The 27,190-nt window shown below is 41.1% G+C and overlaps 1 protein-coding gene across 50 annotated transcripts in view; it reads left to right on the top strand.

Moving 5' to 3' along the window:
• The window catches only part of LOC138513982 (mucin-19), a 1,848,798-nt gene that overhangs the window by 1,352,751 nt on the left and 468,857 nt on the right, over positions 1-27,190 (top strand). For 21 of the 50 annotated variants that reach the window (XM_069629208.1, XM_069629202.1, XM_069629193.1 and 18 more), the window contains one exon: positions 8,814-8,846. The exons of the other annotated variants lie outside the window; for them this stretch is intronic. In XM_069629208.1, the coding sequence (XP_069485309.1) occupies positions 8,814-8,846 (33 nt within the window). The remainder of the gene's footprint in view (positions 1-8,813; positions 8,847-27,190) is intronic. 50 annotated transcript variants of the gene reach the window in all.

Here is a 27,190-nt window from a genome sequence, read left to right as displayed (position 1 = left end):
TGCACGAAATCAGATGTTGCAATAATTTAGGATCCATAGACAAGAAATTCATGTCTGTGTTGTAAAGCGTCAGCAAGTCTAAGTGTCCATACAGATGGAGAAGTTCCGTTTCTGCAACATCAAAGCACGCAGCTTCTAAGTATGTGTTCATTGACGGTCATCTCTTTCATTTAGCAACTGTGCCCTCAACCACTAAAACCACTGGATCCAGGCGACGCCCAAAAGCCACACTTCGCTCTCGCACTCACATTCGAAGTATGTGTTCCAATAACGTGGGCATAGGCACCACAGGCGCAAACATAATCACGCATGTTATATAATCAGAATGAAATTACAGCACATTTTGGAAAGTTATTTCCACAAATGTGGAGGTGGCATTGCTTGAGGACAGGTAAAATAAACATGGAGAACATGTGCCTTAACTTTGGTATGGCACTATACTTAGGCAACTTATAAAGTTAAATTGCCTGAGATTTCTTTCCTTTGCATATATGTTTAAAATGTGTGGTAAGCACTGCTGATATTCTCCTCACGTGTAAATTTAGGGTGAGGCACATAGCAACATGTGCCACCGTTCAGCAATGGCATTCTTCGTCTTGAGGCCCATAGCGTCCAACATTTCATGTGCATGTTCATGTGCTATTGAATTGTACAACAATGAGCCAAGTGTGGCTCATGCATGCAGTTTCGAAAATGCAACATAGTAGCTTATTGCGATATGGGAAAAGAATCAGATAATCTGGCAATAATTGTGCATTTTCAATTTTGTTTTCTGGCGAAATTTTGTCTCTGTGCAGAATGTTGGACCGTTGCCCTGGGTTGCTTTTTTAACCACTGTTTTGAAAAACGCATGTGCTGGTACCACACCATAAACAACAACTGTGTTGCTTTATGTTTCACAGTCATGTATTCACATTATACATTTTCTATTTATTGTCTATTCTGAATTGCCACATTGGTATTAGCACATGTGGTCTGCACTAGAGAGTGCATGTGTTTGGAAACATGTAGCTGAAGGCATTTCAACATTGTGTACACATCATTGCCTACTCATATGGCAAAGTACCTCCAAACTCATGATTTCAGATATCTGCCTGTTTCTTCATTTGGAAGTGCTTTTTAACATTAGAAACATCAGACATATGTGTATACATTTCCAGGTATGTGGCTGGTCTCAGAATGTTTTACCATAAAACAGCCTTATTTTAAATTCAATGTTAACTGAATGCAGCCTAGGGGACCACCAACGTCGCACATACATTGGTGGGCAAAGTGGAGGGGGAAACGGAAAGAGTAGAAGTGAGTCGAGCTTGCTTTTACTCTTTCATTTTCCTTTCCGTCTGGCGTATCCAGATGTAGCCCATAGAACAGTAGTACAGAAAATGAGTGTGTTAATCCAAATGGTTGGGGCAATGAGCCTATTGTGACAAACACATGCACAGCTTTGAAAATGCAAGACGGCAACATAATGTGAGAAGAGGTACAATTGATTGTGTTGAAAACAGTAGGTGAAGGGAATGATTCGGAGAGATAAACAGTAGTTACCAATTGTAGTGTGTGGCTGTGTGATGGGCTTGAGAATGATGGCTTTTTTGTTTTTGGAGAATACATTTAATTTCTCCACCCAGGCAGACACCAGAATACTAATTCTGGGACAGTCAAGCCAAGAAGCCAAGAGTGGGCAAGTCAAGAAGGTACTGTGTGACAGGAACATATGAATGAAGGCATAGAGTCAACTAGAGAGGGATGGTCTGGGTGTGCGTCCTTCTGTATGCGCTGAAAGCTTGACACCTGAATGTATGAGCACAAACTAGGTACGTTATACGCGTAATAATGTTTAGAACTGGCCTGGCAGCAATTAACTGATTATACATTATTGGTTGTGGAAATCAACAAATATAATAAATTAGAGCCATAGCATAAACCCTCCACTATTTCGCAGCATAGCGGAAAATGTGGTCAGAGAAAACCAGTCTTAGAGACGGTAGATATTTACGACCATTTAAATTTCTGCAAATTGAAAAGTAGGCATTGGGGTGAATATAAGTTTTGGTCATCGAACGATTATTAACGGGAATGCACATACTGAATATTAACTAAATATTATAAACCATTTATTTAAGACTAAGTAAAACAATTGATTGAGGGCAGCAATGGCTCCAGTGATTTGAAACATAGGATACAAAGTCCTCCATTATCTCTCACAGAGGGACCCATACCAACTCTTTCATTCTGTATTGATAATCCAGAGAAAGAAGATGTTGAGCTCATTAATATTTGTATTGTCTGACAAAATTATAATAGGAGCCAGTTAGAGGATGCCCTCTAACCAACCATCATGAGAAGTTAATCCGCATATTTAGGACACAGAGTATTTCATCATTAATAATGTGAAAGGCTGCCTCTGGTGTCCACTCAATGCAAGTGAAATATCCTAGGCTTGTTCTGTGGACTCCAACGTGTGCTTCACATGTGCACCCGTCCTCTGCATAGTGTATAATTAGAAATACAGCAAAGCTGGGAAACACAGTTTGCCTGTAAATACATGCTGAATCCGATACATGGTCAGCACATCAGGCAGAATTACAGATTAACATGAACAGTTCAGTCAATAGACTATTTTGTGGGAATATAAATACTAGTGAAAGATATCCATATAAAAAACTGTACCACAGACCTTGATAATAACAGGTATCAGAATGATTAAATGATTTAAATATGCATTAGTGCATTAAATATGTTGTGTGAATCGAGGAGATTTGAAGGTGGTGAACATTGGAATTCATTCGTTGTGTGTATTATTTAAAAGGGCTCCCTTCATTCTGTCCACATTCATATTCAATGGTCAGACTCCTTGTTTAGAAAATATCCCTCATCTAGTTCTGCCTAAAGAAACTCTCAGATCCATCCAAATGATCAACATTGCCTTTTGGAAGTTACATGGGGTTTTCCTATGCCATACTACTCTATGCTTTTTAGTATGAGCATTTATTTATTTATTGCTTGTAAGAAAATATTGCATGTCTCTACATATAAGGCATCACTTTTTATGTCTCCTTTAAGATGATAGAAAAGCTCCCCCGCTGGACCAGAGGTTTGTGCTTCAGATCCGGCACTCCTTCCCACCTGTGGCCACTGCAATAGAAATAGAAAGGGGACTCCTTTTACATTTACTATGGCAGTGGCTAGCTCGTGTTTTTTCTTTTTATGGGAGATTTGGCTTACGCAACATACACAGAGCCCATTTCAAAGAAAAATGAATATTCGCACCCTGGAGGAACCTCAAGCGGCGAATAGCAATCACCCCGGCTTAGGGGGCAGGGTGATAGCTACATTAATGCAAGGTCCCCCTTCGGGGCATAGCCCTCAGGATTCTTGCACCACTCTTCTTTCTTCGTGTCCTTGTCCCACATAGCATATCAGATACAGCCCTCTGTAGGTGTCCTGCTCTCTTCCCGTCTGGTTCCTTCTCTGCTCTTCCTGCCTATAAGTCTGCAGCTCAGACAGTGCTTCTCCCTGTAGCAAGCTGTTGGTTTACATAGTAATCTTGATGACCTTGTCCAATCAATGTGTTTCCCGATATGTGTTCCTCTAAATTATTTCTGTCCTTGCTCTGTCATTGGCTTAGTCTTGTTCCTAAGTGCTTTTTACCAGGCATCATAGTTCCCCCTCTTTGCTCCCAAGATTGTGATAATCATTATTCTACTGTTGGTAATATGGTGTAATGACCTTTTACTCAGTGACAGCCGAGGATTTAAATATCCTAATTGCCATTTTGAAGTCAGGGAAAATTGTCAGTTTAACAATGTGGCTGTGTGGCATAGTGTTACGTTTGGGCATTTATTCTCTCTTACAGAAAACGGAGAGGGGGTATAACCGTGCGGTTGGTGTGCTCAAGCCCTTGAAACTATTATTGAGGCCAGCTTTTTAGCCATCACAGGGTGGTGGAACCCTCACCCACCCCAAATCAAAGAATTAGAAGTAAGTATGATGCAATACGTGCTCAGCCAAGTAGTACAATATTATGAAAATACAGTTAGATGATAATTATCCTTGAAATATATAAACAAAATCCTTTTGAAGTTTTGCTGCATACTTTTAATTTTATGTTCAGCTGACATGTGTTTCGACCTTAGGTCATTCTCAAGGCTGTACAATTTTTGACAAATAAAAGAATAAATGGTTGGTATCACAAAGTAAGTAAACAGAATATGTTGTTAAAACAAAATAAAAAGTAAATGGAAAGACAGAAAAAGTCACATACCATGGTGGGCCAGAGATGGGGCATATAAGAGAGTTGCACAAATGAACAATTATCACATAAGTAATAAAGGAACTTCCATATTGCACATATAGGGCCTCATTACACGGTAGGCGGTGGACCAAGGTGCTACTAGCACCTTGGTCCATGCCGGTAAAATACTGGCACCGCCTTGGAGGAAAGGGGAATTACCGCCCTATTCCAAGGTTGGCGGGGCGGTAATTCCCCCTTCCCCCATTGCCCTTCCCCATTCCCATTTTTGCCCCATAGGGCATAATGGGAATGGGGAAGGTGCTAATTACGGTACCGCAAATTGCGGTACCGTAATTAGCACCCTGGTCCCTTTGCGGGTTGGTTTTTAACGCCTGCTAAAAAGCAGGCGTTAAAGTACCAACCCGCAAAGGGACCTTGTAGTAAGGCGGTAAGGGTTAACGGTCACTGGTACCATTACCGGTGACCGTTAACCCTTACCGCCTTCCGTGTAATGATAATAATTGTTTTCATTGCTCTTTCCTATAGGATAACCATCCAGGAAACAGACACAGTGACAAGAACCAGCACAAATAACCCCATGACTCCCATTATGAGGCTGCATTGTGGGTAAGTGCTACACCAAGAGGATTAGTGAATACATACAACTTCATAAGACCGTTCAGTAGATAACGGCACACTTGTGGGACGGTTGCTAGTATTACATTTTATAATGGCTTAACAATAATTCCCAAACACTGGGCACGGGCTATAGTGTGCCTCACACTATTGCACCCTAGCAGTTATTCTAACAGTATGTGTTAATAGACCTCCAACTGGTCACAACTTGTTATCATGATTATTTTTGCTTAATTGCAATGGCACTATATGTGCAATATGGAAGTTCCTTTATTACTTATGTTGATATTTGTTAATTTGTGCAACTCTCTTATATGCCCCATCGCTGGCCTGCCATGGTATGTGACTTTTTCTGTCTTTCCATTTACTTTTTATTTTGTTTTAACAACATATTCTGTTTACTTATTTTGTGATGCCAACCATTTATTCTTTTTCACACACAAATTTTGCATTTTGTCTTGCTTTATTTTGTTAAAAAAAAATATTGTGCTTGTCCAACATATATCTTCGTCATTATGTATGGTATTTGTCAAAAATTGTACAGCCTTGAGAAGGACCTAAGGTCGAAAGATGTGTCGGCTGAACATAAAAACACGCAGCAAAACTTCAAATGGACTTTGTTTATATATTTCAAGGATAATTATCATCTAACAGTATTTTAATAATATTGGACTATTTGGCTGAGCGCATATTGCATCACACTTACTTCTAATTCATTGGTTCTCTCTTAGGCTGTGGTGCCGATCATGTTTGATAAGTTTTGGGAGGTTGCCTTCATGATCTTGGATAAGGGCATATGCTCACTACATTGTTTAGTGTCTTTCATTCCTCTCTAAACATGATGTGTGTGTCTGTGTTGGACTTGCTTTAATGACTGGGGCGGGAGGCTTTGGGTATCTCTCATGATAGGAACAGGATGTAGAGGGAGGCCAAGTTTGGGTATGCAATGAAACACCTACCTTATTTGTCTTGCCTGAACTACTTAATGTTGTGTTGCTTTCCCCTTAGGAGCCTGAGACCGTATTGTTTCGGACTTGTAGATTATTGCCCTATTTTGACCCCGTGTCTGTTTGGGAAGCAAAGGGATCCCTTTATTTCTCCACCTATTGTCCTGGCTGTTGCTTTTAGGGTGGAGCCATATACAATTGATTTTATTGGGCATCACCTCTGGGCAGATAGAGTGGGGGTCTTGGTAACTCTTCTTTCTCGAGGCTGCTCCTGATATAGCTGGTGGACATCCTGGGTGCCCTGAACCAACTTATGCCTGAAACTCCACATTTTAAGATCCTCTCACAGAAATCATTGCAAGCTCAGCCCAATAAACAGCCCTACATTTTCCCTCTACCAGTGACGATACACATGTCTATTTCTACCTGAACATTAGGTTTTTAGGAATAGAAATCCATTCCCCCCCATTCTGCCGATGACTGATGGTTTTCCTCTGCACTGAAACCTTCAGCTTTTGGCTTCCCCTGGCCTGGTCCAAAATTCAATTTCCAATAAGGTGGTTCAGGAAATAAAATGGTTGGAGTGGTGCAGTATGGAGCTATTAGTTATCCATCCCTTCCATATTTCTCTGGATTTCCATTGCATCCATACAAACGCAGAGAATTACCAATTTTAACTAATTCTGATTCAGTCCTTGTGTAAACCACAAAAGAGAAAAGAGTGGATTTAATTAGGTAAACGTATAAAAGACAAGGAACCAGGCTTTTGATTTGATTCAAGAAGTTTGTCTTAGAGCCATTGAGGAAAACACAACTATCACAATGTAAATATAAATCAAGTTGAGAAAAAAAAGAAAAACAATAAGATATTCTTGAAAGTTTTGAGAATTAATCATAACATTGTTAACAATTATTTTCAACCACATTTGGTGAGGGGTCCCGATATTACATACACTGTTTACTTGTCCAGAGCTACTTTTCATGGACGGTTGCAACTGGCAATAAAAAACATGTCAGAGTGCAAACTTGCAATTTTAAATTGCACTGCACCAGGGACAATCAATTAATGTAGACTCCACTGGATGTATCTAGTAGGGATTCAAACACCTCAAAAATATTATTGAACTACTTGACTGATTAGCCTTTATTCTGGATAAAGAGATAGTGATCTTTTTAGTTTATCTTGTGCCTTGAAAGTTGAAACTGGTGAGCCTTGATATCGGCCCAATTTATGTAATGATAACCATCAATGTAATGGTAGGTTTAAAAAAGTGCATGAAAAGATGTTTCTACTTGAAATATTAGAGAGGAATAGGCCATTTCAACAAACAAGCCATAATGCATGATGTTATGCTAATTTGCACACCCACAATGCAATGCTCAGTTGCTCTAAACTGGAGGTGAACTTCCAGGGATGGCTATTGGATGGCATTGTGGCATGTGTGGCTTTCTGGTTGCAATGGCTTATTTCACTCTTTTATAACAGCATTGAGGAATAAGGGTCTGTTGTCTGGTGCTTGGGGATGAATGTAGAAGCATGCGATGTAAAATTGAATGTTGTGATATGAGTGAGGGAATGCTAGTGTTGAAGGTTCCAAGCCTAGGCAGTTGGAGAACCCCTGCCTGGGTGATGGGAGCCAGTGTCTGTTCCTAGTGTCTGTTCATAATAAACTAACCTAATGTATCCATAATAAAATAAGTGGAACTTACCTGAGCTTAAATAAGTCACTTTATTACAGGGTCCAACAAATATTTAACTGTTACTAACTCAGAATTACTCTTGACTTACTCTTAAAGAGTAACTATTCATTTAGAAAAGAAGTCACCAGAGGTATTTCTAACTTATGAATGCCTTATTCCTGTAAAAAGAAGAGTAAGTCAGGAGTATATCATAGTTATAACCAGTAACCTCTTTGTGAATAGAATATCCTAACTCCAGAAGTAATGCTGCAATACTTCCGGAGGCTTCTTTATGAACCTTCTGTGATGTTTCATTCTGCTTGGAAGGTAGTGAATGGCGGAGAGCTAAAAGAAACACTTTAGAGGATGACGGTTGAATAGGCCTGCACAGTAACATATGTTGTAATAGTAATTGGCAGAAGGTCTGTGGCATTGCAGCACACATGCTCTATGTAAACTCAAAGAGTTGGGTCATCGAAAACCACGAAAGGCCTGCTATAGAACCACTTAGGAGTGACACAGGTAATCAGGAAGAGTGGGGGGAGTGTGAAAGGCACAGATCTGTGGGCAGCTTGCTGGTGACTGATTTTAATCCCATATGGCTGGCATAGCCTTTGTTCTCTTCTAAGGTCAACAAAAACACTGGCATTGATTTGGGTATGAATAACACCTATTGGTAAAGTTCTAATGGGCAATATGCTTTGCAGTACCCCATATATGAACAGTCAACATTTTACAAAGGTTAGATATTTTCAAAACAGGTGTGGGTCTCCAAAGTTAGGGGGTAGTTTAAGTAGTTTATAAAGAATGTCAGTGCACGTTTATGATCAAGAAGAGGGGTGAATAGCACAGCTAATGTGTTTGTGGTGCTTAAGTATAAATACCACAGATGTATAGCATTATGCATAAGTGTGGAGAGGAACCCCTGGGCCACATCATCTGAAGAGTGTGTCCAGGGCCTCTAATCCAATGGGAACAAAATGTAACAATGATATAGGCGAGCTACTTTTAACTGTATGACCCAGTGTGTAAAACCTGATGCAATTTCTCAGTTGACGCATTGACGAAGGGGTGACCCCCCATGTGCCTGGGGGTTGCCTATAGGCAGTGCACCACAATCTTTGCAATTCACTGTTCCTATATATGCAATAATTTGTTTTCAAGTATTATAGACACATTGTATATGTGCATATGATATCTATTGTAACATGTCCTGAAAATCATCACAGAGGTATTCACTTGAAGAAAAGACTTTTATTACTAAACAATATAGACCTGAGACTATCTGTATTAAAGTAATAACATTTATTTTTCAGAGAAAACAACAAAGTTTCCGTGGCCTATTCCAGGTATCACATGAGGTTTCTTATCAAAATGTATCTATTTGATTACATTTTCAAATGAAACATTATCCAAGTCGTATAATCTCTAAGTGGTTTCTATATATATATATATATATATATATATATATATATATATGTATATATATATATATATATATATATATATATATTATATATATGTGTGTGTGTATCGACAATGTCCGATGCCCATGACTAAGCAACAGAAGAATCTGTGAAACTTCATACGCAATGCCCATTTTTTCTTAATAATATGAATTAAGAAATCTATTTAATTATCTTGGGACTTCTCTGTGTGTTTTGTGAGGGGAGTATTTTCTACTCTAGATGTTGAACAGCTTGTCTTCTTCACTTTTGTGTTGCACTCCTATACTGGCATCTTTCAAGTGAAAAGCACTTCAGGCTGAACACATACATCTGTTGATAAACATGTTTACATTTAAACCATGTCACGATTTTTACACAAAGCTTAATTTCACTCTCAGATGTCTGTTGCTTAATAAACCACTTAACTTTGTGTGCACCCACGATTTATAGGTGCAGAAATCCTCATTTAATATATATATTTTTACTGTACATTATAACCAGAACTATCTGTCTCTCCATGTAGTTTAGACTGTAATCCTTTTCTTTCTTTCTTTCTTTCTTTCTTTCTTTCTTTCTTTCTTTCTTTCTTTCTTTCTTTCTTTCTTTCTTTCTTTCTTTCTTTCTTTCTTTCTTTCTTTCTTTCTTTCTTTCTTTCTCTCTTTCTCTCTTTCTCTCTTTCTTTCTTTCTTTCTTTCTTTCTTTCTTTCTTTCTTTCTTTCTTTCTTTCTTTCTTTCTTTCCTTCTTTCCTTCTTTCTTTCTTTCTCTCTCTGACTGGGTGTCTTTTGGTCTGCCTACATGCCTACCCCCTCATGCCTGCGTGTATGCTTGGGTGCTCCATTGGCCTGTCTGTCTGTTTGCATGTTTGTTTTTCTCAATCAGCCTGTGTGTCTAACTGTGGGTCGGTCAACATGGCTTCTTGGGTGCATCGTGGTCTGTTTTACTAACTGTCTCTCTCTAGCAGTCCTGTTTGCATGGAGTATGTCTGAGGTGTTCTGGTCAGACTATGCATGACATTTGGTCAGAAATATATAATCATTTAGAATGCAGACATTCTGTGCTTACTCATATGTGTTAAGGTTCCACCCAGCGTGTAGCAGCACCTAAGGTAGGATAGCTTGAATAGTGTCATTTAAAGACTGATAAATAATATAATAACGTAATCAATGGTTTTGTTATCGAATGCTGCAGTAAGTATGTATTCGATTTCACATCAACTTTTCTTAGGTTGCTCCATTCCCAAGAGTTTCACAACCTTCTGAGTGCTTCTGACTCAGACGATATCCAAATAAAGTAGAAACCGCTTCTTCTAATGCTCTGTTTATAGACAACCTAATCATTATGTTTAGAAATATTGCATGTATCCCAGAGTCTGAGATGAAATTGGCACAAGGTTCAATAGGTGCTGCAATTTACTAATTACCGCTACAATAGAAATTCTGCTCGACCAGCCATTGGTAGATACTATGATGGCTTGATCTTCCAGAATCAGACCAGCACCTCTCTGCTAAGCCTAACTATTGATATCAATGTCTGCCCAGCGAACACTAGTTATGGATGCAAGTTTACCTCTCCATAATCTGGAGGGATGACTATAGATACAATCCTCATCCCTAGCCACCCAACTTGTAGACACCTGTTGCAGCTATTGTTGCAGCTACATTGGTAAGTCAGACACAACATGGGCAGGATCCAAGTCATCAGTTCAAATAGATGCAAGCCAACTGTATGGCCGCTGGCAGAAATGGCATGAGTGGTAAGACCACCTAGCTTCTTTTTGTCTACTGTGACCACCCATATAAGAGAACAAAATGGTTACTAACCACTATGAAAGTAAACCCTCCTAACTTTTCACCAACTCCTCGAAGTCTCAAACAATCGACTGCTAGGCAATGTGAGGTGTTTCCCGTGTGAAGGCTGAAGGAATTAGAAATATGTATGCACGTTGTGTGGGTGTGAGTATTCTGTTGGTGAACAGTGGGTGTTTACTTTAATGCAATATAATGGCTATTACTTTTCATCAGTGTTTGTTCCCTATATGCGAACGACGACTGTAGGTAGAGCTCTGGCACAGATGCTTGGTACTATATATGACATTGAAATGCACCCTTTATTTTTATGTTTTTATATTCCCACATCCCCCATCCCCTACTATATTTGCAGCTTGATCACATGTATTCTAAAATGATGATGTGGACCAACATTACTGACCATGTAATATCAATAATCTTGTGACACCTCTATGGGATGTACAGTTCTCTGTTTCCTGGATATATAGTTTGGAAGCATCCAGGTAGGTAAAAAACTAGAAGCGTGTGTCTTCATTAGCCTAACTCCTCTCTGCATACAGCCCAAAGGTGGAGCCCCTCAATATCTCTGGCATAGCATACAGTAACATGCACTTAACGTATGCCAGGCAGTGCAGAAGGGTTTAGTCTGCTGCAAGGTGAGAGGAGATTGTGATGGTGTAGCAGGAATATGGGGAGATATCTGGCATGGCAAGTGCCAACCTGTAAGCCATCAAGATGCATAGCCGTACCAGTGAATATTGTCTGCAAGTCCTGTAAACTGATTGGCTGTCAGGACAGCAATGTTCCCCTCTGAGGACCAATTTTAGAATAAATGAAAGTGGTATTGTTCTTTCATGACGGGAAATGCTCTAGAAAGCGCCTGATTTCAGCATGAAGGTGAAATAGTATATGTCTAATAAAGAAGTTATGTGTATGGAACTAACAGGAAGTGGTGTACGTCAAGAAAGAATTACCAAATAATATCAATTACACAAATAATTATATTTAAGAACATGTCTTCACATTAATGGAGTTGAACACAAAGCCAAGGGGTATCAACATGAGATTTACACAAAGATAGGTAACAACAAAGGTTTTTTAGGATAATTACAAGGTTTTCAAATTTCTAAAACAAAAAAACTTACAACTCTTCACTAACTTGATAATGAATGGTCCATGGAGTTCCACAGGATTCTGCCTCCTGGGCATGTATACTATGCCAAAGCCCTCTGTGGTTTCTTTGGCATTAACAGGTCTTGGGGCACATCACACCTTCTCACCCCTTCACCCATCTGAGCAGGGTCAACAACAGACATATGGGAACACAACAACTGTCTTCATCTTGTCTGAACAATAAGTCTTGGGTTGTCAAATTCTCTGGCTTCCACACAACCTCATAAAGTAGTAGTTTCTGATTTGCATGATTCTCAATATGGGATTCCCACCATAGTGTAATTCCTCATGATTTAGTCACTCACAGTCTCAGCAGTCTAAGTATCCCTACATTTCTTTCCTCTGATTCTCGTCCTAAGCTCCAATCTAGGAATTTGAGGACAGGCGATTAAATCGAGTGAATTCTTTTACCAGATTAACATTATTGGGACATGATTTCACAGAATCCCTTCAATCCAGTGCAACATGTTTTACAATTCATTATCCTCATTGGTGAGTTTAAGATTTACTAACTAAAAGTCAACCCATCAAAAACTGCAATCCTTGTGGCACAAGCACAAATGTCCACTTGGCTTAGCAGGTCTAGACTCACCAATGAGTCTCTGTCCAACACCTTCATCAAAAGTGAAGAACCTAAGGCACCTGCTCCCACAAAGTTTGTGTTAGAGCTTCTTTTCTGCAGTGCACGAAATCAGATGTTGCAATAATTTAGCATCCATACACAAGAAATGCATGTCTGTGTTGTAAAGCGTCAGCAATTGTTAGTGTCCATACATATGGAGAAATTCAGTTTCTGCAACATCAAAGCACACAGTTTCTAAGTATGTGTTCATTGACAGTCATCTCTTTCGTTTAGCAATTGTGCCCTCAACCACTAAAACCACTGGATCCACGGAAGCCTCAAAAGCCACACCTCGCACTCAAAGTATGTGTTCCAATAAACGTGGGCATAGACACCACAGGCGCAAACATAATCACGCATGTTATATAATCAGAATGAAATTACCGCACATTTTGGAAATCTATTTCCACAAATGTGGAGGTGGCATTGCTTGATGACAGGTAAAATAAACATGGACAACATGTGCCTTGACTTTAGTATGGCACTGTACTTGGGCAATTTATAAAGTTAAATTGCCTGTGATTTCTTTCCTTTGCATTTATGTTTAAAATGTGGGGTAAGCACTGCTGATATTCTCCTCACGTGTAAATTTAGGGTGAGGCACATAGCAACATGTGCCACCGGTCAGCAATGGCGTTCTTCATCTTGAGGCCCATAGCGCCCAACATTTTATGTGCATGTTCATGTGCCATTGAATTGTTCAGCAATGAGCCCAGTGTGGCTCATGCATTCAGTTTCGAAAATGCAATATAGTAGCTTATTGCGATATGGGAAAAGAATCAGATAATCTGGCAATAATTGTGCATTTTCAATTTTGTTTTCTATGGAAATGTTGTCTCTGTGTAGAATGTTGGACCATTGCCCTGGGTTGCTTTTTTAACCACTGTTTTGAAAAACGCATGTGCTGGTACCACATCATAAACAATAACTGTGTTGCTTTATGTTTCACAGTCATGTATTCACATAATACATTTTCTTTTTATTGTCTCTTTTTAATTACCACATTGCCATTAGTACATGTGGTCTGCACTAGAGAGTGCAATTGTTTGGACACGTGTAGCTGAATGAATTTCCAGATTGTGTACACATCATTACCTACTCATGTGGCAAAGTACCTCCATACGCATGATGTCAGATACTTGCTGTGTCTTCTTGTGGGGGTGCTTTTTAACAAATAGAAATATCAGATACATTTGTATACATTTCTAGGTATATGGCTGACCTCAGAACCGTTTACCCTATAACAGCCTTATTTTAAATTCAATGTTAATGGAATGCAGCCTAGGGGACCACCAATGTTCGCACGTACGTGCTGTGGGGTCCTCTGGATGCAGTTCGAACATTCTCAAAGTGGAGGGGAAACGGAAAGAGTAGAAGTGAGGCGAGCTTGCTTTTACTCTTTCATTTTCCTTTCTGTCTGGCGTATCCAGATGTAGCCCAAATATCAGTAGTACATAACATGTGTATTTTAATACTAATCGTTTGGGCAATGAACCTATTGTGACAAACGCATGCACAGCCTTGAAAATGCAACATAATGTGATAAGGGATAAGATTTATTGTGTTGAAAACAGTAGGTGAAGGGCATAATTCAGAGAGATACATAGTAATTGCCAATTGTCTTGTGTGGCTGTGTGATGGGCTTGAAATGTACTCCAGTGACCTCCTTGAAGAATGATGGCTTTATTGTTGTTGGGGAATACATTTAATTTCTCCACCCAGGCAGACACCAGAATACTAATTCTGGGACAGTCAAGCCAAGAAGCCAAGAGTGGGCAAGTCAAGAAGAGAGTGTGATAGGAAAATATGAATGGAGGCATAGAGTCAAGTAAAGAGGTATGGTCTGGGTGTGCGTCCATCTGTATCCGCGGAAAGCTTGACACCCCAATGTGCGAGCACAAACTAGGTATATTATATGCTGAATTCTTTTTAGAACTGGCCTGGCATCAATTAACTGGTTATACCTTATTGTTTGTGGGCATTAGCAAATACGATAAACTAGAGCCATTGCATAAACCCTCCACTATTTCTCAGTAATAGAGGAAAATATGGTCAGAGAAAGCAGGTCTAATGGTAGGTAGATATGTATGACCATTAAAATGCTGCAAATTGAAAAGTAGGCATTGAGGTGACTACAATATTATTTTTGGTCATTGAGAGATGGTTAACAGGTATGCACATATTGAATATTAACTAAATATTTCAAACCATTGTTCTGAGTCACAATGAGCTAAGTAAAACAGGGCAGGAAATTACTCCGGTGATTTGAAACATAGGATACCAACTCCTCCATTATCTCACTCAGAGGGACCCATTCCAACTGTTTCATTCTGTATTGATAATCCAGAGAAAGAACATCTTTAGTGCATTATTATTTGTATTGTCTGCCGATATTAAATAGGAGGCAGTTAGAGGATCCCCTCTAACCAGCTATTGAGGGGTTACATCTCAGATGTACGACACAGAGTATTTCATCATTCATAATGTGAAAGGCTGCTGCTTGTGTCCACTCAGTGCATGTGAAAGATCCTAGGCTTGTTCTGTGGACGCCAATGTCTGCTTCAAGTGTGCACCAGTGCTCTGCCCAACGTGCCTTTAGAAATACTTTTTTAAATTTTAATATAGTGTTTGGCTGACATGAAACCTTTCACTCTTTAAAAACATCCAGCATACAATGAACCATCAAAATGAAAGCATCAAAATGAACCATCCCACAATAAATCCTGCAGTTTGTCATTGTTTAGGTAGGCAGCACTAATTTCACATCAGCTATACATTCAAACAAAATCATTGGCCAATCCTTGAAAAATATCATCCATACATTTTATGAATGCAATGGTCAGGTTTACGGTTTCCCCAGCCACAATCTTGTACCACTATTTGTCCGGAGTTAACCAGGGCATACTGTTCAAAATGTTACCAAGGAATAGCATTCTCTTTTCCGTCATCCCTGACAGACCAGAGTTAGATTTTACAGAGCCTACACTTTACATCCTGGTCTTGCCAGATCCTCCTATTTTTCAAGATTTCCATTGTGGGTGGTAGGTTTAATCTAGAGCTCATACATTTGGACTGGATGGAGATGCAAGGGAACAATCTGAGATAATTTCGAATTGAATTCCACGGTCTGCAATCAATTTTGAAGTTGCAGTAGGTCGTATATTCTTCTCTTGCAGTGATGGTGTCTTTCCAGTCCCTTCTCCACAGCTTGATGTGGTTGCTTTAGGATTATTCAGGAAATCAGATTCCGAAACCCCCAAATCCTTCAGGATTTTGTTACACGCTGACTTCCATGTATTTAGGATGGGTTCACTTTCAGCTTCCAATCCCTCTTTCAGGAACTTAAACCCTCTCACTGGCGGGTCTGTTCTACACTTCCTGTACAGTGATAGGGGTTTCCATTCCATCATTGAAGGCAGTGAGGTAAGTCCCAGCTCAAATCTTATGGCGGGCATTGGCGTGCATCTAGGCAAGTCAAGCATGTTACGCCAAAGTTTCCCCTCCAAGATCATCCACCAAGCACGATCCGTAGAAAGAAAAACCTCTGCTCCATAGGTGGCAATAGCCATCACCTTGGCTTTGTAGAACTTGACCACCATCAATGAAAATCGACCCAATATTTTTGGTAGGATCCTTGCTTGTGCTGCTAAGTATGTAACCTTCTGCTTAAGCTGGCCTATTCTATGACTATCGTTTAAGCTAGCATTAACCTGCATGCCCAGGTACATAAAGGAGGTGGTCACTGCTATTTGCTCTCCGATTAGATGCCATACTGGCCTAACTTTTTTCCTGCCGACCGCAGGTGTCAGGATTCGAATTTTTGTCTTAGAGACATTAGTCCTAAATGTATTAGATTTCACATATTCCTGCATCTCTCACAGCTGTCGTTGGAGGCCAATCAGTGTTTGGTCAATTAGGATCAAATCGTCTGCATAGAGCAGGCCTAGGTAGAAACGATCTTGCCTTTCCAGTGCAAAGACCACATCCGATATAAAGAAATTAAACAATTCCGGGGCCAGTGGGCACCCCTGCTGAAGACCATAACTTGTTGCTATCAACTCCGAGAAGCGCCCCCTAGCATCTAGTCTTACTCTCAGGCTTGTCCCGTAGTAAAGAGACTGAATGGTACGTAGAAGGCCATCAGGGCAGCCACCCTTTGTTAACTTGTCCCAGAGTAATTGGCGGGCAACCAAATCAAAGGCCTGTTCAAGGTCTGCGAATGACAGATATATTTTTTTTTTTACTTGCCAGTGCCCTTGCCTGCAGAATGTTCAGCAAGAACACATTTAACGATGTTCCCACCTGCTTGACAAAGCTTGATTGATGGAGGTCGAAGCTTGCTGACTCCAAAATCCACTGCCTTAAATTCTTCAGCAGAAGTGCTGCATAGATTTTTGCAAAGACATCTAGCAAACAATGGCCCGATAGTTGGCAGGATTATCCTGCATGCCCTTATTGAAGGTTAGTATTATTATGGAAGTGTTCCAGGAATCTGTAACCCTTCCCAAAATCCCAATCTTACAAAAAAGGATCTCAAGGCAGTCATCCCAGGGTCCTGATTCTGATTTAAGCATGAAATTAGCCAGGCCATCGATTCCCGGAGCTCTTTAATTACTCGACTTGGATAATAAGTTAAGCATGTCTTCCCTGTCAGCTCCCAATGCCCATGATTTTGAATCAGTTAGTACAGGCAGCTCAACCCCCTTGCACTCAATCCCATAAAGGACGGTGAAGTGATCCACTCATCTCTGCTTGGGTACCGCGTTTACCTGGATTGCTCTAGTGTCTGACCCACCCACATTGATCAACTTCCACATTTCAGCTACTTTTTTGTTTCCCATCTGGGCTAACATGGTTTCGGAGTCAGTCTGGGGCAACCTCCATTTATGGATTCTTAGCCAATTGCGATATTGCTGGCGCCGTTTTTGCGACTTCACTCCCATTAAGTTACCGTTAGCTGAATGGATATGTCTAAGATCAGCTCTAAGGGACCTCTTTTCTTTCATGACTTCCCCGTTGTATGCGTGTTTGGCTACAAATTCTGTTTTAGAAGTCCCACCCGCCACAGAGAAGAAGTCTAGCAAGAGTCTAGGAAAGTTTACATCCACACCAGAGGTCAAACCTAGAAATACAGCAAAGCTGGGAAGCACAGTAAATACATGCAGGATCCTATACATGATCAGCAGGCAGAACTGCAGATTAACGTGAATGGTTAAAAGTCAGTAGACTGTTTTAGGAGAATGTTAGTACTAGTGAAAGATATCCATATAAAAAACCCTGACACAGTCATTAATAGTAACAGAGTGATTAAATGATCTAAACACACATTGGTGCATTAACTATTTTGTTTAAAGCAATGAGATTTCAAGGTGGATTTTTGCAAAAATATGTGAACTTTGGAGTTCATTTGTATTGTGCATTATTTCAAAGGGCCTTCTGTTATTCTATCCACGCTCATAGTCAAAGGTCAGACTCCCTCCTTGTTGATAAAACAGCCCTCATCTAGTTCTGCCTAAGGAAAAACTCAGATGCATCCTAATGTTCTTTTGGGCGGATCTGATATTAAGAGAAGTTACATGGGGTTTTTCTATTGAATACAACTAATACTAGATGCTATTCAGTGTAAGCATGTTTCTACCAATAATGCACCACTTTTTCTGACTCCCTTAAGATGATAGAAAAGCTCCCCCGCCAGGAGAAGAATGAGCAGACCACATGAAACAGATACACCTTTATGTAGAAACAACAGGTTGGGTGAGACAAGCTCCTTTAGGATCTATGGTTCCTAAAGCTCAAGATGCTAACAATGGGCCTCATTATAACTTGTGCGGAATGGGTTTAACGGTGCTGGTAATGGTGCCAGAGCCGTTAGACCCATTCCGCACAATTACGAGGTCCCCTCGCGGGACCCGCTCTGGACATCTTTTTCCAGACGTCCATAGCGGGTCCCGCGAGGGGATCAGAGAGCTAACAACGGGGTCGTTCATAATGGGCTCGTTGTTAGCTCCCTCCCCATTCCCATTGAGCCCTATGAGGACTCGAATGGGAATGGGGAAGGACCGGGCCTGGGTTCCCTGAAGGAGGAAATACTAGGCCCTCCATACTCGGAATGGCCCAGTATTTCCCCATTCAGGGAACCCGGACCCGGACACGATTTTGGAGGCTGCCATGCCCTTATTAAGGGCATGGCCACCTCCAAAGTCGTAATGAGGCCCAATGTCAGGTAATGGTGAATGGCTTCTCTAAAGGACCAGCAAACCGTTTAGGTTCCTCTAATCTGTTACACAGTCCCTGGTTTATAGCACACAGCTCTCTTCATGACAAACGTCTACCGACAAATATTTACTTCCCCCTCTACTAGGGTACAACCTAGGCATAGATATTGTCTCCCTCTAGCCATGGGTTGTCCTCTTTGGCTAAAAAATATATGCCCTTTACAAACTACTACCTGAAAGTATTTCCTGCCCCTTTGCTTAGGGTATAGATATTATTACTCCCAAATCATGGATCACACTCCCATGGTCAATATTATAACTTTTACATAATCTTATCAGCAATTATTTGTCCCTCCTTGCTTTAGGGTTTTTTCACACTGTGATATTATCAGCTTTTTAATCTGGAGAAGGGCACTCAGCCAATCAGGTGTCTGGAAACTTGGGTGAGAACACATAGTCTACCGCTGTGTTTCTCCAGCCACCCAAGGCCCTTCCTCAGGTGCCACCATCTTGACTGTGGGGAGGAAACAGGGTATCCCTCCCTGTTGATTCCCCACTACCTCCTGACCCACAAAGAAATCCGCCGCCCTTCCCCCCTCGGTCTGACTAACCTGCAGGACCAAATCTTTGTGTTTCGGTCCGGCACTCCTTTGCACCTGCGGACAGTGTAAAAGAAATCGAAAACTGACTCTGTTTCTATTTATTGTGGCAGTGGCTACCTTGTTTTTCTTTCTGTTTATGGGAGATTGGGCTCACGCAATATACGATACACAGATCACATCTGCGGTCAAACAAAACCTAATATTGCATCCCGGAGGAACCCCGAGCAGTGACTAGTAGTCACCCAAAGCCAGGTGATTGCTACATTAAGGCAAGTCTACCCTTCAAGGTATAGCCCTCAGGAATATTGCAACACTCTTCTTTCTTCGTGTCCTTGTCCCACACAGCATCGCAGATACAGCCCTCTGTATGTGTGCTGCTCTCTTCCCATCTGGTTCCTTCTCTGCTCTTGCTGCCTATAGGTCTGCAGTTTAGACTGGGTCTCTCCCTGTAGCAAGCTGTTGGTTTATATATTAATCTTGATTACCTTGTTCAATTAATGTTTCCTGATATGTGTTCCTCTAAATTATTTCCATCCTTTTCTTTGTTTGGTTTAGTCTTGTTACTGGGGGCTTTTTACCAGGCATCATGGTTCACCCCTTTGCTCCCCACATTGCGGCAATCATTCTTAAACTGTTGGAAATGTGATTTAATTATCTTTTCCTCTGTGACAGCTTAGGGTTTAACTATTTTACTTGACATTTTGAAGTCAGGGAAAATTATCAGCTTAACAGTGTGGCTGTGTGATATAGTGTGTGGCTTTGGCATTGGTTCTCTCTTGGGCCTTGTACTGATCATCTTTGGTAGGTGTTGGGAGATCACCTTCTTGTGCTTGGACAAGGTTACATGCTCACTACATTGTAATGTGTCTCCCAGTCCTCTCTAAACATGATGTGTGTGCCTGCGTTGGACTTACTTTAATGACTGGGGGGGGTTGGTTAGCTCTCATGAGAGGTACAGGATGTAGAGGGAGGCCAAGTTGGGGTATGCAATGAAACAAATATCCTATCTGTATGGCCTGAACAACTTATTGTCATGTTGCTTCTCCCTTTGGAGCCTGAGACCGTATTGGTTCTCACTTGTAGAATATAACCCTATTTTTGCCTGGGTCTGTTTGGGAAACAAAAAGATCCCTACATTTCTCCACTCATTCCTCTGGCTATTGGTTATAGGCTCGATACCATATACAACTGATTTCATTAGGTGTGACGTCTGGGGACATAGAGTGGGGTTTTTAGTAACTCCACTTTCTCCAAGCTGCTCCTCACACAGCTAGTGGGCATCCAGGGTTCTCTAAACCAAATTATCACCCCACTCACAGAAGTCATTGCAAGCTCACCCCAATACAAAACAGCCACCAGCCGAACATTTTCCCTCAAACAGTGACAATACACCTGAAAATAAGGTTTTAAGGGATAGAAATCCACTTCTCTGAATAATTGATGTGTGGAATTTTGGTTGAAATTGTGCATTCCACTCGTTTATAACAGCGCTGAGGAATAAGGATCTAGCAAATATGTTACTGTTACTAATTCAGAATTACTCTTGACTTACTCTTAAAGAGTGACTATTCTTTTTGCAAAGAAGTCACCAGGAGTAACCCTAACTTATTATTCCTTATTCTTGTAACAAGAACAGTAAGCCCGCAGTATTTCATAGTTTAAAACCAGTAAACTCTTATCCCCAATGCAGCAGTAATGCTGACATACATATGCTAGCGTCATTATGAACCTTCCGTGATTGTTTAATTCTGCTCTAAGGTAGTGATTGGTGAACAGCTAATAGACACACTTTTGAGGATGACGATGGAATGGGGCTGAACAGTAACATACATGGTAATAGTCATTGGCAGAAGGTCTGTGGCATTGCAGCACATATAGATTTGGATCATTACAACCAAAAAAGGCCTGCTGTTCTAAGATGTGACACAGGCAATCTGGAAGAGTGTGGGGGTGAAAGCACAGATCTGTGTGCAGATTGCTGGTGACAGATTTAAGTTGGGGAGTGGGCAGAGCCTACAATGATTACTTGTGGGAATTCATGACAAACATAGATGCCCTTGGCGCTTAAGTGTTAATCCCACAGGACTGGCCAAGCCTTTGTTTTCTTCTATGGTCAAGTAGGTGGCATTGATTTGGGTACGAATAACACCTATTAATAAAGTTTTAAAGGGTAATATGTTTTGCAGTACCCCATATGTGAACAGTGAACATTTTACAAAAGTTAAATATTCAAAAAACAGTTGGGGTCTCCTAAGTGAGTGGGTAATTTAAGTATTTAAAAAAGAACGTCAGTGGAGAACTTTATGACCAAGAAGTGGGATGAACAGCACAGCTAATGTGTTTGTGGTGTCCAAGTATAAGTACCAGAGATAGTACATCTTTGTGTAGCAGTGTACATAACTGTTGAGAGGAGGCACTGGCTACATCATCTGCGCCCATCATATGCAATCCAATGTGGGCAAAATGGAAGAATTATACAATGGTGCCACTTTTAGCTGTGTGAACCAGTGTGTAATACCTTACGCAATTTCAGTTTCGTGTTTCGCCTTTTGGATTTATTTGATATTTATATAACGCCTTACACCTAGGCTTTTTACAAAACCAATTTACAGTACAAATGAATGAAAATAGTGGTACAATAGACAATAATTAAAAACTACAATGATATCAAATACAATTAAGATTGAAGTAAGCAAGTTTTCCGGGCAGCTCGAAAAGTGGAATAGGAGTGTATGGATCATAAAGAGAGTGGGAAAGCATGCCAGTAGAGAAAAATAGCGGAACCGTGAAGATGCACACAGAGGGTGGGTTCAGTTAGAAGAAAGTGAGATTGAGAGGGAAGAGCACGAGAGGGAATATAAAAAGAGACGAGAGATGTGAGATAAATAGGAGCAAGTCCATAAAGGGCCTTGAACACAATAAAAATTAATTGAATTTCAGTTGAGGATGAAAAGATAAGCCAGAGAGGTAGAAATAGAGTTGTGAGCAGATAAAGAATAAAGGAGGTGAATAGAGGAATTAAAGACAGACTTTAGAGGAGCTAGGCGCGAGATGGGGAGACAAAAGTGAAGTACAGAACAGTAGAATAGGTGTGAAAATATTAAGGAGGAAATGAAAAGCTTAGTGGCACTAAAAGTTAGTTTCCGAATATTGAAAAGATGGAAATGACAGGAACGGGATGTAGTAGAAATGTGATGAGCAAAAGAGAGATTAGTGTCAAGATGAAGAGATTGCGTGCCGTAAGAGAGCTCGGCCGATGGGAGGGAGAAAATAAGATGAAGGGAGGAGGAACGGGGAGAGGGATCATATTAGCTGCGAAAAAGAGAACTTCAGTCTTTGAAGGATTGAGGACAAGAAAGTGATCAGACATCCAGGTTTTGATAGCAGAGAGCAGTTGACGCATTGCATGGGGGTTGCCTATTTGCAGTGCACCACAATCCTTGCACTTTACTGTTTCTATATAGACATTGTTTTGCTCACAACTGTTATAGAAGCATTGCATCACAGATATATTTGCTTGAAGAAACGTCTTTAGTACCTAACAGTATAGACATGGGACTATCTGTATTAAAATAATAACATTTATTTTTCAGAGACAACAACCGAGTTTCCATGGCCTATTCCAGGTATCATATGTGTTTTTTTCATAATGTATCTATTTGATTACATTTTGAAAATAAACACTATTCAAGTCATGCCATCTCTAAGTGGTTTATATATCTTTATATGTATATATGTATTTGTATATATATATATATATATATTTATATAGATATTGTTTTATATGTATATGTATTTATATATATGTGTGCATGTTTATATATATATAATTATACATATAGATAGATACATAATGTATCGAAAGCATCTGACGTCCATTACTAAGCAGCAGAAGAATCTGTGAAACTTCAGACGCAACGACATTTTTTTCTTAATAACATAAATTAAGAAATCTATTTAATTATCTTGGGACTTCTCAGTTTCTTTTGTGAGGGGAGTACTTTCTACTCTAGATGTTGAACAGCTTGTCTTCTTCACTTTTGTGTTGCACCCCTATACTGGCATCTTTCAAGTGAAAAGCACTTCAGGCTGAACACATACATTTGTTGATAAACATCCTTACATTCCACCATGTCACGATTATTACACAAAGCTTAATTTCACTCTCAGATGTCTGTTGCTTAATAAACCACTTAACACTGTGTGTAGACACCCACATTTATAAGTTTATAAGTGCTGACATCCTCATCTAAACTGTATTTTTGGATTTTACATTATAAGGAAAACTATCTGTCTATCCATGTTGCGTCGATTCTACCCCTCTTTCTGTCTCTGTTTTTGAATGACTGTGTATCTGGTGGTCTGCCTACATGTCTGACCCCATGCATGTGTGCATCCTTGGGTGCTCCAAGGTCTGTATGTATCTATGTTTATCTCAGGCAGCCTGTCTGTCTAACTGTGGTCGGTCTACCTGCTGCATGGGTGCATGTGTGCATCGGGTCTGTTTTACTGACTTTCTCTGTCTAGCAGTCCTGTTTGCATGGAGCATGTCTGAGTTGTTCTGGTAAACCCCTGCATGACATTTAGTCAGAGATATATAAACATTTAGGATGCAGACATTCTGTGCTTTGTCATATGTGTTAAGGTTCCACCCAGCATGTGCCAGCACATACAATAGGATAGCTTGAATAGTGCGATTTAAAGACTGATAAATAATATCATATTTTAATGAATGGTTTTGTTATCGAATGCTGCAGTAAGTGTTTATTACATTTCACATCAACTGTATCAGGTTACTCAATCTCCAAGAGTTTCACCACCTTCTGAGTGCTGCTATGCTCTGTTTATAAACAACATAATCATATGTTCAGAAGAATTGCATATATCCCAGAGTCTGAGGTGAATTCAGTGTAAGGTCCAACATGCTCTGCAGTTTACTAATTATAGCTATAATGGCAGTTTTGCCCTACCAGCCATTGGTAGATACTATGGTGGTTTGATCTTCAACAAACAAGCCAACCCCTATCTGCTAAGCCTTATTATTGCCATTGGTGTCTGACCAGTGAGCACTCTATTGTTATGGGCTAAAGCTTACCTCTCCATAATCAGGAGGAATGACTATAGATGCAACCCTCATCCCTAGCCATCCAGCCTGCAGATACCTGTTACATCTTCAATAGAAATTCATACACAATATAGACAGGATCCAAGTTATCAGTTCAAATAGATGCAACATTTATCCTCGATGCAGCCAACTGTGGCCGCTGGCAGAAATGGCACGAGTTGGCAAGACCACCTGGCTTCTTTTGTCTACTGCTGTCATCCATAGTAGAGAACAAAATGGTTTATAATCGCTATGAAAGTAAACCTTCCTAACTGTGGCACGTCATTTTCACCAACTCATCGAAGTCTCAAAGAAGCAACTGCTATACAATGAGTTGCTTCCCGTGTAATGGTTGGAGGAAAGAGATATATGTGTGTACATTGTGTGGGTGTGCGTATCCTATTTGTGAACAGTGGGTGTTTACTTTAATGAAATATAATGGCTATTTCTTTTCATCAGTGTTTGTTACATATAAGCGAACAACGGCTGTAGGTGGAGCTCAGGCACAGATGCTTGGTAATATATTTGGCATTGAGATGCACCCTTTATTTTTATGTTTTTATATTCTCCCTGTCCCCCACCTCCTTCTATAGTTAAAGCTTGATCACGTGTATATCTGTGATAAATTATTATGCCGGCCGATATTACTGATGGAAACATATAACATCAAAAATCTTGTGACACCTTTAAGGGATGTACTTGATCTCACTTATTCAAAACATGGATTACAAAATTAGACAGAATCCATTCAATCCAGGGAAAAATGTTTTACAATTCCTCATCCTCAATGGTCGATGTAAGAATAATAACTAACTAGAACTCAACCCATCAAAAACAGTGGCACAAGCACACACCTCCACTTGGCTTTAGCAGGCTTGGCTTCACCAATGAGTCTCTGTCAACATCTTCATCAAGCATGAAGGACCTAATGGACATGCTTATTGCTGGGACAATATATATTCTGCAAAATGTTAGATCTTTTGTGGATATTCCTGTGGGAAGTCTGAAGTCACTAAAAAAAATAGAATACTGACCATCCCTTGCAGTAGATACAATTATACTCCTACATCCCGTCCCCTTTCCCCCATACTTATGGGACATTTCTACATCATGTGGGACGGGACCCGAGCACTTTGTAAAAGCATCCAAAATTTAGCAAACATTTTAGTCCTTCCTCTATTTCTACGTGGGGTAAAGCATGCGGCCGTAACCCCGCCCATCTCGGCTCCGGCCCGCGCATTGCCCAGTCCTTTTCTCCGCTTGCTCGGGACTGGAAGCACTTGCATCAGCGGAAGCTTTTCTTCTTTTTCCTCCTCTCTGGCTCTCACTAGCGATCGCATACTAGTCTGTCTATATCGTTAAAACTAGACTTTCCAAATTGTTCCTCGTGTCAGCGACGCTTCGCGAGGGCGGATCCCCATCCTCTTTGTTTAAAGTGTTTGGTTCCCGATCACCGTTGGGACTCCTGTTTCTATTGTGATTCCCTTTCGGTCCGGGCACTTCAACGTCGGTTAGAGCGCTGGGAGGAGGTTTTCCAGAGTACTCCTCCTACGCATTTTCAATCCTTCATCTACGAAAAGAAGAAACGGCCTGTAAGTTCTTTACTTTTTAGAGCACCCCAGCCAGGAGACACCTTCCCGGGGTCTTCCCGGTCCGGGAGGAGCGTTGACCGCTCTGTCACCGGGGCTTGCCCCGAGATGCCTTCTGGGCCTAAAAACTGTACCAGTGTTTTTTCCGAGAGTCTCCGTAAGGGGCCTGTGGATACCGGAGTGCACTCTGAGGCCCCTCCTGTGGGGGCTACTTGTAGACCCAGTTCTGCTGAGTCGTGGGGTACCGGAGCTTGCTCCGAGGCCTCCTTATCGGCTTTCCTCAAAAGTACCGGGGTGCGCCCGAGGCCTCGGCTGGGCTTGGTAAGACCGAACGTATGTTCGAAGCCCGCAGTAGAAAGGCTACTACCGGACCTGGGTCCGAGGTCCTTAGTACAGAGGCTAAGGAAACCAACAGATCTGAGAGGCCTGGGAAGGCCTTATCGGTGAAAGGGTTTTCTCACCATTCCCACTCTTGTGGCAACGCCAGAACCGTTGAGGGGGCAAGGAGTGAGCCAAGTTCCTCCTTTACCTGCAGTGCCGAGGTCCTTCCTGTGAAGGCTAATTTGGCTATTGGTATGTCGCAGAAACATTCCAGGCCGCACAGTACCGGCTCAGCCAAGGTTCCTTGTCTAAAGGCTAAAATGAAGACCCCTGATCCACCGGCGGGGACCCCTGCCTCACTTCCACAGGTGCTGCAGTTCCCCTCAGGTGACGGCAAAATGGCGGCAGTACCCGCCACGACCACGGCAGCCATTTTGGGCGCTTCCCCTACAACTACACCATCGGCCTCAGGTATGGGGAGCAGTTCTGTAGGTGAACATAAGGTTCCTTGTGTGCACCAGTTTCGTCCATTTTACGACTGGAACGCTCGGATGCCCCTTTCGTACAACATCTCGCTGCCTGTGGGTGCAGCACCCTCAATTTATGTGGACACCTCCAGGGATGGGCCTGCTTGGCAACCCTCCCCTCTGCATCCTTGGAATTATCCTCCTCATGAGAGGCCTTCTCCGGCAGCTCCAAAGCCTTCTCCGGAGGATGCTTTTTTCGGCAAGTTTCAGGTACTCATGCGTACCGACCCCATGAGGGAGTATTTCAAGGGTCTTTTTAGGGAGATATGCCCACCTGCGTCTCCGGCTCCATCCGTGCCTCCGG

This window comes from Ambystoma mexicanum, chromosome 12 (assembly GCF_040938575.1).
Source record: "Ambystoma mexicanum isolate Mex_15411 chromosome 12, UKY_AmexF1_1, whole genome shotgun sequence".
Classification (NCBI taxonomy): Eukaryota; Metazoa; Chordata; class Amphibia; order Caudata; family Ambystomatidae; genus Ambystoma; species Ambystoma mexicanum.
Note: the sequence above shows the minus strand (reverse complement) of the source record. Positions and strands in the feature narration are given on the sequence as shown.